Source organism: Chenopodium album, chromosome 3, assembly GCF_948465745.1.
Source record: "Chenopodium album chromosome 3, dcCheAlbu1.1, whole genome shotgun sequence".
In the NCBI taxonomy this organism is placed as follows: domain Eukaryota; kingdom Viridiplantae; phylum Streptophyta; class Magnoliopsida; order Caryophyllales; family Amaranthaceae; genus Chenopodium; species Chenopodium album.
This window is the reverse complement of record NC_137836.1, coordinates 8,335,216-8,352,775: the sequence shown is the minus strand read 5'-3', so window position 1 is coordinate 8,352,775 and position 17,560 is coordinate 8,335,216. Positions and strand designations below refer to the sequence as shown.

The 17,560-nt window shown below is 32.3% G+C and overlaps 1 protein-coding gene across 1 annotated transcript; it reads left to right on the top strand.

The window, feature by feature from the left end:
* Nucleotides 1-8,933: 8,933 nt before the first annotated feature.
* Nucleotides 8,934-17,020, top strand: LOC145611270 (UPF0481 protein At3g47200-like). Its single transcript, XM_081666586.1, has 2 exons — nucleotides 8,934-9,659; nucleotides 16,236-17,020. Exons 1-2 carry the CDS (start codon nucleotides 8,934-8,936, stop codon nucleotides 16,884-16,886), a joined length of 1,377 nt encoding a protein of 458 aa, XP_081522712.1. The 3' UTR covers nucleotides 16,887-17,020.
* Nucleotides 17,021-17,560: the final 540 nt, after the last annotated feature.

Below are 17,560 nucleotides of genomic sequence, written 5' to 3'. Positions count from 1 at the left end.
ACCGCCCACCGCGATGACAGCAAAGACCACCATGCCATCCACATGATCAGAATCGACAACTTCCGCTTAGTCTTGATCAATAAAAAAATCAACACTCCACTAAAAATCCCAAACAAGGCGGTCAGTCGAGCCACATGTTTAATCTTCAAAGTCCCTTTATAAGAGCTTCAACGACGCAAATGGCAAGCTCTACTTACCACAAATCATCTCAATAGTTCCATTCCATCATAACCAACTCCATGTGCAAATGATGGAGAAACACAAGTACCATTACCTCGGTCAAGTCACCCACCTCCTTCCCCACCCTACCCCCCCCCCCCCCCCCCCCCGACCTCTTCAATGTGGTCGCCCCACTGGCCTATTAATCTTGTAGACTTAAAAAGTGATCACAATATTTAGTTTGGAGAAAATTGAATATTGTTCTTTATCTTTTAAATCGCAAAATAATACTTTTCACAATTAAAATGGAGTAGAGGCCAATATGAGATTGTCTCCCTGGCTGAATTTCATACAATCATCCCTGTTCCTCCAATTGTGATTATTAAACAATTAGAGTTAGTCATTTCATGGACTATAAATGGCGTATGTAACCGTCATGGATTATAATTCTTGGCTACCTTTGTCCCTTTCGTAGAATCCATGAACGGTTTACAAATAAGTTCTTTAAAATCTTGTTGGTGGCGCTTTACTTTATCCCTTATCTTATCCCTAATCATTACAATGTTAAATCCAACTTCTTATGATCTCTTAGCATATTCACACGTGTTCAAGTAGGCACGCTTCAAATGACGTCTACATGAATACCTAGGAACATGTAACACTCGAACCTATCCCAACCCAAACTTTTCCCTGGAAAATCAAATTATCATCTCCATATGTTTAGTACGCTAATGTTTAGTTGAGTTGTGTGTGAGATAAATAGCACTAACATTATCACAATAAACAATAGTAGCTCGACGTAAGGGACAATGCAACTTAAGTAGTAAATTACGAGGCCAACGTGCCTCGACAACCACATTCATGCCTCATTCTCATGTGTATTACTTTCAAAGTGGAAGAATATTAATGCTATATGGTGGAGCCCATGTTGCATCCACAGTTGAGGCCCAACAGGCTCTCATATGAGGGGGTTAGATAGAGTACATAAATCGATCCAGCGCTTCAACCATTAATTTAAACGTTTTGATTAAATTGATAACTTCAACAAAATGCATCAACTAACTTATTATAAAGAACAAAGGAAATATACACTATCTCTGGTTTCTTAACTCTTACTCTAGATACACAAATCAAGAAAATTTAAAAAGGGAATTGTACAAGCAAATAATTTTTTGCTATAAAGTGGAGAGAGATAGAGAGTATGTCTTATCAAATATAATTGCATTCCCACAATGGCCACAAAGTGGAGTTGTATATATAATTTTTTTTAAAATGAATAAAAGTTTGTCTAATAGGATTAAAGGAAAAGTGAGTAAGATTTAGAAAAACGAATGAAAACATAAAGTGAGTAGAAGATTTTAGAACAAAAGATATGTTATCAAAATAAAGTTAATTGGAACACATGTCCTAAATCTCCTTAAAAAGACAAATGTTCACATCGAGTAGCATGTGCAGGTTTATATATTTAATAACGTTTATCTTATATTCATCTAATTTCTTCTAATTCCTCACATATTCATCCAATTCATCTAAAATCATAAAAAGAAAAACTCAAATAATGTATAGTATATATTATATTATATTATATTATATTTCCTTATTGCTTTTACTTATATTATCAAACTCTTTTTAAATAGATAAATACCATTGAAGTTCCAAACTATCAATAAAAATAAAAAATAAAAAGTAACTGCACAATACAGTAAATCCTTTCACACAACCTAAAATATAAGGATTTATAAACTAATCAATCAAGAAATTTTTACTAAAATAGCTTATTATAAAAATTTACTATATTGAGGCGTAAATTAATGGTCAAATACAAAAATACAAGATTCTTTGTAAAAGAACGAAAGCATGTTCATTAGACAATAATTTCTTGGCTTGAAATCTTTAAATTTATTAGACAATAATTTATTGCTTTGAAATCTTTAAATTTCATAATGTAATTCCACATCTCAGATATTAAAAAAGATATAATAAAAAAAAAGTTAAAAAAAATATTTTCTTTTAAATATAGGAATAAAAAGAATATCAATGTACTGTGTTAGCTAAAAAGCAACCTTAATAACACACTTGTAAAAAATGATCAAATATCTAAACACCAAAATGATTTTGAAAAAAAAAAAATGTAACAAATATTACATCAATTAGACATTTCTCTTAAATTCTTTTACTTTATATCAGTTTTAGTTACAATTATTAGTTGTTTAGTAATTATTGGCTATTGATCATAAAACATGATACTTTATGAAACATGAAATAAAATAGGCATAATTTGTTGAATTAATCAAAAGTTAACATTTTCTTGCAAACAACCAATTGCTACCTATGGTGGAAATATATATATCAATCATTATAAAATCATATCAAAGCATATTTGTATAGATTGACACTCATTCAAATCAAGCTGATTATATATCAAAGGGGATAGTGAACTTTTAGGTAGAACGGAGTCACGGTGAGTCCACCATCTTCATTCTCTAGTTCTCCTTCTTTCCCTTTCTCTCTCCTCAGTTATCCACTCCTCTGCTCTCCTCTCTCTCTCCCCCCTTTCTCTGGCGACCTCTCCCTCGATATTTACATTCTTCCCATCACCTCCATCATCAACCCTGGTACGAAAGCCCCAAAATTTCCGAAATTGACTCCATAAAAGGTGCTCTTCTCATTATTACTCTATTTGATCAATCGAAGTTTCTGGTTTTTTTTCAAACTTTGCCTAACTCTTCAGCTCTTCAATGGCTGACTCCTCCTTAGACGTTTAAGAAATTGTTGCTTTTTGTTTATACTCGAGGTAAGGCGATTCATGGGAGGTCGATTTTTCCTTATCAGGATAATCCGATGGCCAAGGTTATGTATTTAATTTGGGGAAGATTATATTAATACTGCTCGACATGTCGAGCCGCCGTGTTCCTATTGCTGATGATCTGATATCATTGCTTGTTCTTATTGTTATGAATTTCTTGTTTGCTACAGTAATAAGAAGGAGAATTCTCTCCTTAAAGCTATTAATATTAAAATTTAAATATCAGATATAAAGTTTTTAATGTCAAATATTAACCTTTTAATGTTTGATATAAAACTTATAATGTCAAATACGTAGTATAAAACTTTTGATGTCAGACTTTAAACTTTTAATGTTTGCATGATAGTAAACTTGTAAGGTTTGATATTAGAATATTATTGTCATATATTACAATATCATTGTCAGATATTAGAATATTATTGTTAGACATATTTTAAATGTCAGATATTAAGTAATTAATGTAAGATATTTGGTTATTTTAGTCAGGTATTAGGTTTATTTTGTTTGGTAAAAGATTAGTATGGTCAGGTGTTAGGAATCTTTTGTTTGGTAATAGATTAGTATGGTTAGGTGTTAGGAATATTAGTGTCATGTATTAGATTATTATTGTTAGATATTAAAATATTAGTGTCATGTATAAGAATATTATTGTCAGTTATAAGTATATTAGTGTCATGTATTAGAATATTATTGTCAGATACTAAAATATTAGTGTCATGTATACGAATATTATTGCCAGGTATAATTATATTAGTGTCATGTATTAGAATATTATTGTCAGATATTAAAATATTAGTGGCATGTATAAGAATATTATTGCCAGGTATAAGTATATTATTGTCATGTATTAGAATATTATTGTCAGATATTAAAATATTATTGTTAGGTATAAGAATATTAGTGTCATGTATAAGAATATTATTGTCAGGTATAAGAATATTAATGTCATGTATTAGAATATTATTGTCATATATTAAAATATTAGTGTCATGTATATGAATATTATTGTCAGATATAAGAATATTAGTGTCATGTATTAGAATATTATTGTTCGATATTAAAATATTAGTGTCATGTATAAAAATATTAGTGTCATGAATTTGAATATTAACACATGTGAAGGATATTTACAACTTCATTCATCATGTTTTTAGGTTTAGCAAAAAGGGAGAGAAGTTGATGATTATGTGAGTACCCACCGACATTATCTTCTGAAATAACAAGAAAGCTAAAAATTTACGAGGCATGCAATTTCTTCATAACTATATTAGGTAACTGTAGGCACCCAAATGCGTCTCCCCAAAACCAAACCTTATTTTTGAAAAACGTGCATTCTAGTTTAGTTTGGTCCATGATAAGGATCCAATAATGGTGTAGTTGTATGGGGTTCGAAAAGACCTTTCCAACGATATATTATAAGCCCAATTCCGATTAATAATGAGGAAGTTATGGCCAAAATACTAAATTGGGCCCGGTTTGGTTTTTATATGCGGCCCAATGATCTAGAGGAGGGCCTATTATTAATTATCATTCCTAAAACTATTAGGATTGATTATAGTCTTCTAGAATACTCTAGAATGTTCTCTTAAATCCTAATGGAATTACGATTAATAATTATGTTTTAAAGAGTTTGAAATTGAATAAAACTACTCCTTTTTACAATCCTTGTTTTGTACGAAGTGGAATATATTCAGATTTTATTTTCGTACCTCATAATCTTTATCCAAATTTTATATGGTTGGATATATCTTGAAATTATTTTTCCAATGATATATTATAATATTAAAACCAAGTTATAACGAAAAAAAATATGAATGAGATATGAAACTCTATCCAAAACTGACACCCTTCCATTATTTTGGCCATATCTTTTTATATAAAAAATATTTTAATTTCATTTTAATTGGGTTGGAAAGTAGACTTCAAGAGCTTTCCAACGAAATATTATATGACTTATTTGGACTTTTGGATCAAAAGATATGATAAAAACAAAATCCGTAAAAACTGTTTTCCAGCGCCTGGCGCCGAAGTGTAGCGTTTGGCGCCAATACTGGCGTCTGGCGCTAGAGTCCAGTGTTTGGCGCCACGTGCGTGTTTGACGCTGCGATCGAGTTTTATTCTCGTCGAAACTCTGATTCATTTGTCTATCTTTTTGGCTGATTTTCCCTATAAATAGCCTCTTAAAATTCTGTTTTCAATCATCAATTCTCATCAATTCTTATTCTCTCTAATTCTTCTCATCAACTCTCATCAAGAATTTCTTGATTCTCTCTTGCTTTCTAGCCTAGCTTTTTACAAACACAATTCTTCATACATTAGCACTAGACACACCTAGCCAAGTTTGAAGTTGCCTTCGCCCTAGACGTGAAAGGTTTTAATTTATGAGGGTTTGGTCCCAAATCTCTATTTCAATTATTTAATTTAATTTTTGTTTATTATTTTCCTTGAAGTTACTAACGCTTGTATTTTGTTATTAGAAAGAGGTACGAGGCATCCAAGTAAGTACTTTAATGATCTTTATTGATGTTATTATGTAGAAATCATGCTTAGGTTGTTATTATAATTCCTAGTATCATGTCTAGGGTAACTTTAATATCAAGTATGATTAAAAGTATGATGCCTTTTATTTTCTTCCTAATATTTATGATTGTTAGTATCATGTTAGGGTTAAATATTTGATTTTTATTGTTTAGTGACATGCTAGGGTTTGTTATTAATCTTGTTAGTATCATGCCTAGGATCTTGTTGTTATTATTATGCTTTAACATGATTATTGATTATAATTATTATTATAATTATTTTTATAATTGTTATGATTTTTATAATTATTTTCATGATTATTATGTTGCTTGATTATTTATATTTTATATTGCTTGATCACGCCTTTTATGTATGTTTAAAGGGAATTGGTACTTGTAATATATCACGCTTAATGAGATAATTAATAATCTTGTTAGGGTTAATATGATTATAATTCAAGTGATCGCCAATAATAATTTTTTTTGTGCATTAAATTCAACCAATATAGATAAACAGGTTTAGGGTTAATCCTATTGATTGTATGTTAGTCATAAAGCGCACATGAATACGATAAGAATAAAGTAAAGGCTTGTTATTAGGGCAGGTTCAATCTCTTTTAGGTTGGATTTGTACCTTCATTCCCGAACTACCAGTCATGGTTCAAGACCTATTGGAGTTGACGATCTCTTGGATCGTTAAGGGGTGTAATCTTCACCCCGTGAACGGTTTACAAGTTCCTAAAACTTGTTGGAGATTCTTTTGCTCTATCTTCTTTCCCTTTGGACGCCACCGTACTTTAGTGTATGATCACAGTGGGGTTCAAGCTAGAGGATTAACGCTTGAAATATTCCCTACAGTAACAATTAACGTTTATTTACAAAACAAGTATTCTGGAATGGATAAATTCAAATGGTGAAAACATAATGAAGTAAATATTTCATAAATCAAATGAAAAACCAGATTTTTTATCCGATTTTCTCTCTCCTATAACTTCATTTTTAGTTGTTGTAGGAGAAAAAAGGTCGAAGTATCAAAGAATTGAATCGGTAGTTTCTCGATCTACACTCAGAAGCCGATCTTCAAAGCTCCACCTTCTTCTTCGGAGTATCAACAACAACAAAAAAAATCCAAGAAAATGGAGGAAGAAGCAGTACTAAGGCAGAGTTGGTGTCGCGGGCCTCTAGATCGGGTTTAGTTAACCCGCGCCTTTTTGTTGGCCTTTTGTTATTGAGCCTAATCTCACGTGAGTCCGGTCTCACACAAAACCTTTTGCAATGGAATAAGAATTGAAATCACAGCTATTATTAAGGGCATGTTGATTTCAAATCAAGCTGATTATATATCAATGGAATAAGAATTGAAATCACAACTATTAAGGGCATGTTGATTTACGCAACTCAACTGATTGGAGCTGGACTTAACTAAACTGAATTATTTATGAGAGAAGGAAATTAGGAATTGAACTCAACTTAACTGAACTGATATTAAGCTGAAGAGAACAGGTAAGTACTCTCCGTTTTTAAATACTTGCTTTATTTTCCTTTGTCGGCCCTTTTTAAATACTTGCTCTATTTTTTTATTTGAAAAGTTTTCACAATATTTAATTCATTACAAAGTCTTATATTTGGCTAGCCACATGGTGTGGTCACTTCACATAATCACATATAAGGTAATTAATTAGGTAATAGGGGGTTATGGTGATGAGAAAATGAGATTACCTTCACGTATGTAAGTTACTTTAATGGGATTAAGGGGTTACTTTCTTAAAATTAAAAATAAAAAAATAAAAAACAAATAAAAAAAAGGTGGAATTATTCTTTCATTTTTAAAACCAAAGAATAGGGGTTACTCGAATGAACAAATGAAGTTACTTAATTCACTCGTATAATGAATTTGCGTTACTTTTTATGAACTACATGGGGTTACTCTTATGAAAAAAATGAGATCACTCTTACATATAAATAAAGATTACCCTTATAAATCAATGTGGCTACATCGTGTGGCTAGCCACATACAAGACTTACCCTTAATTCATTTCTCTCACCTAGTGGACACAACTTAAATCATATATAATAAATTTTATATTCTCTCTCTTCCAATTCTCTCAACTACTTTTGTTTTTCACAATTTTTTTATTTTCACCCTACCCTACTACCTCCTTATTTTATTACTTTCTCCTAGAACTCCATGCATGGAGAAAAGGAGCAGCTATTTTAAAACGGAGGGAGTAGCTTAGATAGATGATAACAAGTTCTTATTCGATCAATTTCACGTGGCATGTATACATACTTATTAGGAACGTCTTTTAATATATGTATAGATTATGGAATCAAGTGTATCAGTGCTATTATATTAAAGTTTTAATAAGTACATTGATGATAAACAACTTTATGGTGTGTATTATGCTTCTACTCTTTGTATGGTAAGAAGGTCCTAATATGCAACATGTCCGGCCATTTTAAGTTTAATGTTGTTTTCAATATCAAAAGTTTTAAAGGCTTAAATAAGTGTTAAAAGTCAGATTTTCAATGTTCAAATTGTTTTAATTTCAAAGTTGGTCGTGGTAAGTCTTAGTTCTTGTTTTAATTACATAAATTTATTTAGGTGTTGTCAAAAAATAATAAGAAAAAAAAAATTAACATCATCAATTCTATCATAAATTATTGTAATAAATATTATTGTTTTTCCAAATTAAATTAACTTCTTATATATATATATATATATATATATATATATATATATATATATATATATATATATATATATATATATATATATATATATATATATATATATATATTTGTGTGATATAAAATATTTCAAAATTTCAACAAACACTTAGCTAAGGTAGGTTATTTTTTATTTTTATTTTTATTTTTTTATTTTTTTTTAAATAAAAAGTAGATGTTAAACCTTTAGTATTTTTATAGGTTTAGACTCATTACTCCTATCTAATTTACCAAAATCAATTGTCAGTAGACGGTAGTACATTTGTATGGAAAAGAAAACTAGGCGTCTAACTATGTTGCAGTTTTAGACAATTACCGCATTATGACATTTCAAGATTGATCCATTTTTAGATAGTAATTTATCTAAAAAAATTTTCTTTAGATAAAAAAAGTTTTATATTGAAAAACGCTTCTTAAACTTTCATATTTTTCCTGTTTAAAAAAAAAAAAAAAAAAAAAAAAAAAAATTCATATTTTTCCTTCTCCAAATGTAAAAAGAAAAGAAAGTCGTAGTTGGACTTAAAAACAGAACAATCATCAAATAATTACAAAATTGACATAATTGGAAAGAAAATGAGCTGTTGTTCAATAATTGTATAAAAAAAAAAAACAGATTATTCCCAAGTATAGATAACCAAAACAGAGCACCCTCTTCATCTTCTTAAGTCAAGCCACCAATTTAAGTATTTTCCAAGAACCTTACTTCACAATAATACTCCATGGCAAGCAGCTCACCATCCCCAAACCAAACTCAAACCCGCCACCGCGACGACGGCCAAGTCCACCATGCCATCAACATGGTCACAATCGACAACTTCCGCTTAGCCTTGATCAATCAAAAAATCAACACACCACCAAAAATCCTAAGCAAGGCGGCCGGTCGAGCCACATGTTCAATCTTCAAAGTCCCTAAGAGCTTCAACGACGTAAATGGAAAGCTCTACCAACCACAAATCATCTCAATAGGTCCATTCCATCATAACCAACCTCATTTACAAATGATGGAGGAACACAAGTACCATTACCTCGGTCAACTCCTCGGTCGAGTCACCCACCTCACCCTCCCGGACCTCTTCAATGCGGTCGCCCCACTCGGGGCGTCCGCACGCGAATGTTACTCGGAAGATATACCACTAGAGGAACAACACTTCCTTGAGATGTTAGTTGTTGATGGTTGTTTTATTATTGAGTTGTTTAGGAAGGTTGCAAAATTGGTGTTGTTTGAAGATGATGATCCTATTGCTTCTATGTCTTGGATATTTCCGGCACTTTTGAGGGATTTACATAGGTTGGAAAATCAAATTCCATTCTTTGTTTTGCAATGTTTGTATGATTTAACTAGTGGTGATAAAGAGAGTTGTGGTGAATTTACTCTTGCTACGCTTTCTTTGAGCTTCTTCAATTTTACTATTCAACGGCCGGACGAAATTATTTGGAAGTACAAGGTTAGTTTTTCTTGTTAATTTTCTAGATATTGTTAATATAATTCGTGCATTTAGCATATGTACATTCTAAGTTCGAGGTAAAATAACACACAGACTAATGTCATTTATTTAGTATAAGTACATTCTAGTTTATGTTAAAATAACGCATACTCGTACAGATTTATCTTGTTCATTTAGCATTAGTACATTCTAAGTTTGATGTAAAATAACACACAGACTAATGTCACTCTTAGTTCAAAGATTCTTAAAGTAAAATATAAATGTTAACCAAAAAAAAAAAGATAAAAAAAAACTAAGATTTCAAAAGTTAAAATCATAAACATCAACAAATAATGATCGAGTGGTTTCGGGTTGTATTGGAATATATCGATCGTCATGTAATAGTTAGAACTTAGCTCTTGTGGTTGTATACTTGTATATATCAAACTCTTAATTTTAATTAGGCAAAGTTAATGAGCGCCCCCGGGGCGTTAGATAAGAGAATTAAAGTGCAAATATTAGAGTAAAATTAACATTAATTACACCACCGAACGACGCGTGATTTTGTCATGAATCCCTAACATAATATCATTTCAACCAATATAATTTATCCTTATCTAACGCCCCGGGACGCTCATTAACAAAATGGTTTTAATTAAAAGGGGTGTAGGAGAGACCAAAAATAAATTAATGAATCTTTTTTAATGAATCTTAGTCTCTTAGAGAAATAAATGGTTTCTAATGATTTCTAGAATCCAAGTGTGACATAAAAACAGTATTTTTAGCTAATTAATTTATGCCAGCAAGATAAACTTTGTGGTACGTACTAACCATAATTAATAAACAAAAGTGATAGTGCTTTGAGTATGGGTCCATATACATGGAAAATTGAGAGAAACCTTTATTTAAAAAAAAAAAAAAAAAAAAAAAAAAAAAAAAAAAATCCAATGAAAAGATGAAATTATTGAGGCATGCACAGCTTGTAAGCATGTTACATCTTATCAACCAAATGGAATAAATTAAATATATAAAAATGCAAATCAAGTTTTAATTTAATTTTAAACTCCTAATTACAAGTAGTGATTTTGAGACCACATGTGCAAATCAAATTAATTGTATTTTAAACATCTAACTTTTAAAAATTAGAACAATAAGTAGAGTAAACAATGAAATTACTCCTGCATACTTATATAAGATAAATTATTGTATTTAGAGAACCACAAGGGCAGGGGTGAGAATCGATCCTAAAAACTCCTAAAATCGGGAGGAAAACTCTTAACCACTTGAGTTATTCCTCACTCTCTGTATAAGATGAATTATTACTGTAAAAGTAATGAAATTACTTTCATTGATATTACTCTTGTTCCAAACCTTAGTTTTTAATGGGAGAGGGGGGTATAAGGTATAACCGTATAAGTCTATAATGTACGATGGTACGAGTATTCAATTCCAGCTTAAACAGTAAATGTCAATAATATGACTTGACACATGCAAGGAGCCGCCGGGCCAAGATAGAAATTTAAAATATCCTTAAGTGGGAAGAGTTTGTTGGACACTTAAGCGGGCTTTTGGCGTCACATATATCTTCTTTTATTATGACAAATGCGAGAAATATTAACGAAAATTAACAAACACGAATACATATATCCACTAACAAGGTAACAAGTAAATAGAGAGATTTTTTTATTACTTGGTTAAAGTACAAATTCAAATAATAATTTGGTTTAGGGCTTAAAAGGCATAGGGAGTTTATATGTACAATGATATATTGTGAGGCTGTTTTTGATTTTTTTGAGTTAAAAGCATTGCCATCAATGAGGAAAATTTTCCTCATGAGCAAAAATATTGAGCAAAAATGATGAATTTGGTACTACAACAATGAGGAAAAAAAAATTTGCTCATGAGGAAGTCCAAAAATGCTCATAGGATGAGGAAATCTGATGATGAATAGTGTGTAGTGGGCCCCACAAAAATTACTAATCGCAACTTTTTTTTTTTGCTGAGCCCACCTCCAAAACGACGCGTTTTGGGAAGCTGAAAGAACAAGCTTCCATCAAAACGCGTCGTTTTGATGGTTGCTCAGGAAAAAAAAAATATAAATGCAGCTGCTGACAGGGCGCGTCAGCAGCGCCAATGAAACGCTGACACGCGTCCTGTCAGCGTTTCCCACCCAATCAGAAAATTCCTACCGTTTTAAAACGGTCACATATCTAAACGGCTATTTTCGTTTAAATATAATTAAAAAAAAAATTTCACAAACGGTCTTAAAATTTTTTTCCCTACAAATAGACATCCATTTTGACATATTTTGACAAACTTTTAAAAAGCACAAATTTTTTCTTTTGCTAATTTTCTCCCAAATCTACTTACATCTAAATATTATTTTCTTATATAAATTTGAGAAAGGCTATAATTAAAAAAAAATAATAAAATCCCCCTCTAATATTTATAATTTTGTTTCTTTGTTTTAATTATAATTTCGGAGCAGTTTTGTTGTCAAGTAATTATTATTGTTGTTTATTTAAAAACAAAATTTTAATTTCTATTGTTAAGTTAATAAAGGGTTATTTTTTTGTGTTCCTAAGTAATTTGTTTTTTTTTTTAATTAGTCTAATATTTAATTAATACGTTATCGTTTATTTAATTTTTTATTGTAATTCCGGAGGTTTTTTTTTTTTTAAATAAAGTAACAATTATTGTTGTTATTTTAACATACAATCTAATGGATCCCAACAACCCTAATTACTATCATCTTTCTCAACATTTTTCTGATTTAGGAGAAGATTTCATCACTAATCCCAATTTTCAACTATTCCTAGGAAGATTAGGCAACCCGTCTTTGCAAAATTCTGATCACCAACAAACACCTTCTCAAATTCCTAATCAAAACAGTTACTATGAACAACAAACTCCTCCCGTTACTGTAGGGAGCAACTCTGAGTATGATGAGAGCCAAGAAGAAGTTGTTCCGGAGACACCTCAATACCCTCCACCACCTCCTAGAATACCGACCAACCACCCACTAGCTTAAGCAAGTCGCATTTGATCAGTTGCTGAAGATGAAGCTCTAATTGGGTTATACCTGAAAATAAGTGGAGACGCGCTTGTTGGTACGAATCAAAAAGCATCTCACCTTTGGCGAAAAGTATGTGACGCTTATAATGCAGCTCAAGCAGAGAAGCCGCATATACTACCGCCAAGACCTTTGAAGAGTTTAGAGACACATTGGCGAAGAATGGCAGCTGATTTGCTCCAGTGGACTAGTTGCTATGAGGAAGCGGGTAAACTTCCAGAAAGTGGAAGTGGTTACAACGAAGCTGATCGAATTAAAAATGCATCAAAGTTGTTTTATATCTCCACTAATCCACAACATAATTTTGCTTTTCCCCACGCAGTGGAAATGGTTAATCAAGACTCGAAGTGGAGGACAAAGCTTAGATGGGGTCTGTCGAAAGAGGAAAGAAAGGCTTGTGGTGCTGATGACGAAGAAAATAGTAGTGGAAGTGGGAAGAGGTCTAGGGCTGAGGGTGAGAGTGACGTTCGAACTGATGGATTTTCGTCGGGAGGTCTACGACGACCTGATGGTGTTAAAAAAACGAAATCTCAGCGTAAGGGCAAAGCAGTGGCTTCCGAGAGTGCATTTCTGAGTATCGGTGAACAGATGAGGGCGTGTACTGAGGTTAGAGAACGAGAAGCAAATCTACGACAACAAAGGTTGGAACTTGATAGGGAAAAGGAAAAGAGGAAGCAAAAACAAGTTGAATTAGCAGAGAAGAAGATGAATTTTGATATGCTGCAATTGTATTTGAGTAAGACAACACCACTCACTGCTGCTGAAGAGGCGCACAAGGAAGAGTTAATTGAACTAGTTTACGGGCGAAGACTCGTGTAGGTTTTTAAGTATTGTGATTATATATTTGTAATGAGCTAAGTATGTACTGAAGTTTATTTGTTTTAAGCAATGACTAGTCGTAATAAGTTGTTTGTTTTGGGTTGCATTGAAAAGTCACTTGTCTCATTTATGTCAATCTCCTTTTAATGTATTTTCAGTAGTCATTGAAAAGTAGACAAGTCTCATTGAATTGTCACTCGTGTCTTTTTGGATTGATAGTAGTCATGTGAACTTTGTGTCATTGAATTGTCACTCGTGTCAGTAATTGAATTGTCGCTCTAGTTTATGACCACACATTGAGTCCATGGTTTATAAATACCACTGAAACAATCACCCACAAACACACCAAAATATAATAAACCCTCCAAAAATTCTTTCTTATCCCACATACAAAATGTTTTCCATTAGCTCATCATCAAGCTCATCTGATTCTGATCAATATGCGGAATTTGATCAATTAGTTGATGACTTTTTCACTACTCAGCTACCAACTATGTTGCCTAACCAAACACAACCCTAACCCATAACCGAAATTGATCGTGTTCCAGAGCCTAGAGGCGATACAGATAAGAGAGATAGGGAAAAGGGGCATGTACAGTTGTTACATGATTATTTTGCAAGTAACTCAGTATACAACGAAAAACAGTTTCGCCGTAGATTTCGAATGCAACGACCTTTGTTTTGTAGGATTATGAACAAGGTCGTTGAAGGAGATCAATTCTTCCAACAACGTAGGAATGCAGCTGGCAGACTTGGGTTATCTCCGTTACAGAAATGCACCGCAGCAATTAGGATGTTGGCATATGGGACCGCCCCGGATGCCGTGGATGAATACTTACGCATTGGTAACACTACCGCTCGGAATGCATTGCAACACTTTTGCCAAGGGGTTATCACCCATTTTGAAGCTGATTACCTTAGAAGTCCCACGGACGAAGATTTAAGGAGAGTCTTGTATCAAAATGAAATGCGTGGCTTTCCCGGTATGATAGGTAGCATTGATTGCATGCATTGGGAGTGGAAGAATTGTCCTATGGCATGGAAAGCGGAATACGCAGGCCGAAGTAAAAATGCTACCCTTATTCTGGAAGCCGTGGCAGATCAAGATTTATGGATTTGGCATGCCTTCTTTGGAATCCCTGGAGCTTGTAATGATCTTAATGTCCTCTATCGGTCTCCGGTGTTTGATGATGTTTTGCATGGCCGGGCACCTCCAATTAATTTTTCTGTGAACGGCCATGAATACAACTTGGGCTATTATTTAGCAGACGGCATTTACCCTAAATGGCCTACTTTCATTCAAGGTATAACTCTACCTCAACTTCAGAAGGATAAATTATTTGCTGATAAACAAGCCGCTGCTCGAAAGGACGTTGAACGAGCGTTTGGGGTACTACAGGCCAGGTTCGCCATACTACGACAACCGGCACTTGCCTTTAACGAAGACATTTTGTGCGATATTATGAAAGCTTGTATCATTATGCACAACATGATTGTCGAAGATGAACGACACAACTATACTCGGGCCGAAGTTTTGAGAAAGTACTACGAACAAGATCGGCCACAACACAACAGTGCAACAACAAGTGTCACGGTGAACAACAACGAGCCTTTTGAATTCAATGTTGGCCGACCGCCTAACGTTGATTTTGACACGTATGTTCAGAGAAGAATGACCTTACGTGATAGAGACACTCATGTTTTTTAAAGGCGGATTTAGTGGAACACATTTGGCAAAAATATGGTTCTACTAATGAGTAAAAAAATCAAATATCGTACAATGTTCGAATTCAGTAAGCGTAATTTTAATAATGTAAGGTTATTAAATATTAAAGTTTGTAGAATAGTTTATAATAATTGTACGACAATATATTATTTTAGTATGTAGAATAGTTAACGATTGTACGTTATTTTTCGTTCTATTATTATTATCCAAAAAAATTCGGTTTTATTACTACGGAATTTTTTTTTCAGGTTTTATTTTTATGCACGTTAAATTAGAAATTTATATTTTAAATTCATTAAAATAATTTGATTACTAAACCTAAATCGTAATATTTACACTTAATTATACAAAAATCAACAAATATATGGTAATGTGTAAGAGAGAGAAATGTAAGTGGAGTATTGGAATAAGTAGGAGAGAGAAAGGTGAGGAAATTTTTTTTGATCATTGATGGGGTAAAATTTCCTCACCAATTTTCCTCATGAAATAAAGGAGAGAGAAAGTGGGTAGAGAGAGAATGAGGAAAATATTTTTTCCTCATTGTTGTGTATGCTCTAAGAGAGTCGTAAGAACAGGTGATGAGAATTGATCTTAATATCTAAAATTAGGAGGGGAGCTCTAACCACTTGAGCTACTCCTCACTCTCAAATACTATGAGGCTGTGATATTTCATTGTTCACAACGGTCAACTGGTCAAGGGATGATATAAAGAAATACTAGGGTTTTTTTTTTTTTTTTTTTTTTTTTTTTTTTTTTTTTTTGAGGGAATGAATGGTTTAAATTCACCAATGGCCCTTTGATGATGGATATTTTGGTTTCCTGTCATTTTCATAGAATCTTGCTTACTAAACCATTATCAATTAATCATTCATTTTACATTCCTAATTATATTTTAGTAATCATGGATTTGTGAATGATTAGTTATTGTGATTTTTGAATGAAAAATAATTAATGGATTACATATTTTGTGTAATGCTAGGATCTAAAACCCAAGCATTTGTTAGATCTCTTGCGCTCTAGCTTCATCACCCCAGAATTAGACCCAGAAGATCCTTCAAAAGAAAACACAGCTCCTTCACATGTAATTCATTCAGTTTCAAAGCTCCGACAAGCCGGGATCCATCTTAGGCCCGGAAAATCCGAGACCTTCCTAGCAGTCAAGTTTAAACGAGGTGTGATCGAAATGCCAAGGGTGACCTTCGACGATTTCCTTAGCTCGTTGCTAGCAAATTGCGTATCATACGAGCAATGTCACAATGGTCACTCCACGTACTTCACTACATACGCAACGTTTGTAGATTGTCTTGTTAACTCGGCTAAGGACGTGGAGTACCTTTGTGACAAGAACATTCTTGAAAATTATTTTGGAACTGAGGCTGAAATTGCTACATTTATCAACAATTTGGGCAAGGAAGTAGCATTCGATATCGACCAATGTTATTTAGCCAAGTTGTTTGATGATGTTAACATGTATCATCAAAATGATTGGCATGTTTATTGGGCTACATTGAAATATACGTATTTCAACACACCTTGGTCCTTCATATCCGTGGTTGCTGCCTTTGTTTTATTAGTTTTGACCATTTTACAAACCCTGTATACTGTTTATCCATACTACAAACCAAGCTAATTAACTAACTTAGTAGTATTTCTAATATATGTAGAGTAGTATGTCTTCTCATTCTTTGTACAATTCAGTCCGAATATAATGGACACTAGTACTTGTATTATTGGTTTAAAATTTATTGTTACATTTGTATACAAATTTTGGACATTCAATAAGATCATCTCTATATATGAGACATAGGCCTTGTTTGGCAATTGGCTGTTGGCTGTTACTCTTGGCTTGTCTGACCAGCTGTATTTATTGGCTTTTTATGTTGGTTGTTTGACTGTTAGCTGTTAAAAAATATGTTTGGTAAACTTGGTTATTGGTTGTTGGTTGTTTAGGGCTAAAATTACCTTTAAGGGCATTGATATGTTTTATTATTTTTTAATAATAATAATGTTTTTTTTTAACTTTTACCCAAGTAGTATCACCTCTATTTTTTTTATAAATAATAATTTTTTTTTTTTTTTTTTTTTTGTAAATAGGATTATTATTTACTACTACTAATAACACCTATCACTGTTACTTCCTATTTTTTTTTTCATAATAATTTTTTTTTTATTTTGTTGGTTATTATTATTATTATTATTATTATTATTATTATTATCACATGTAAAATAATGCTTACAAAATTTCAATAACACAATCCAAAATGAATAATAGAACATAGGTACGGAGTAGTAACTTAGAAAAAA

Bases quoted from the DNA above. Each gene is read 5' to 3' on its own strand.
- LOC145611270 (XM_081666586.1), top strand. From the start codon at position 8,934: ATGGCAAGCAGCTCACCATCCCCAAACCAAACTCAAACCCGCCACCGC. The intron at 9,660-16,235 runs GTTAGTTTTTCT...GTGTAATGCTAG, and splicing joins AAATTATTTGGAAGTACAAG to GATCTAAAACCCAAGCATTT.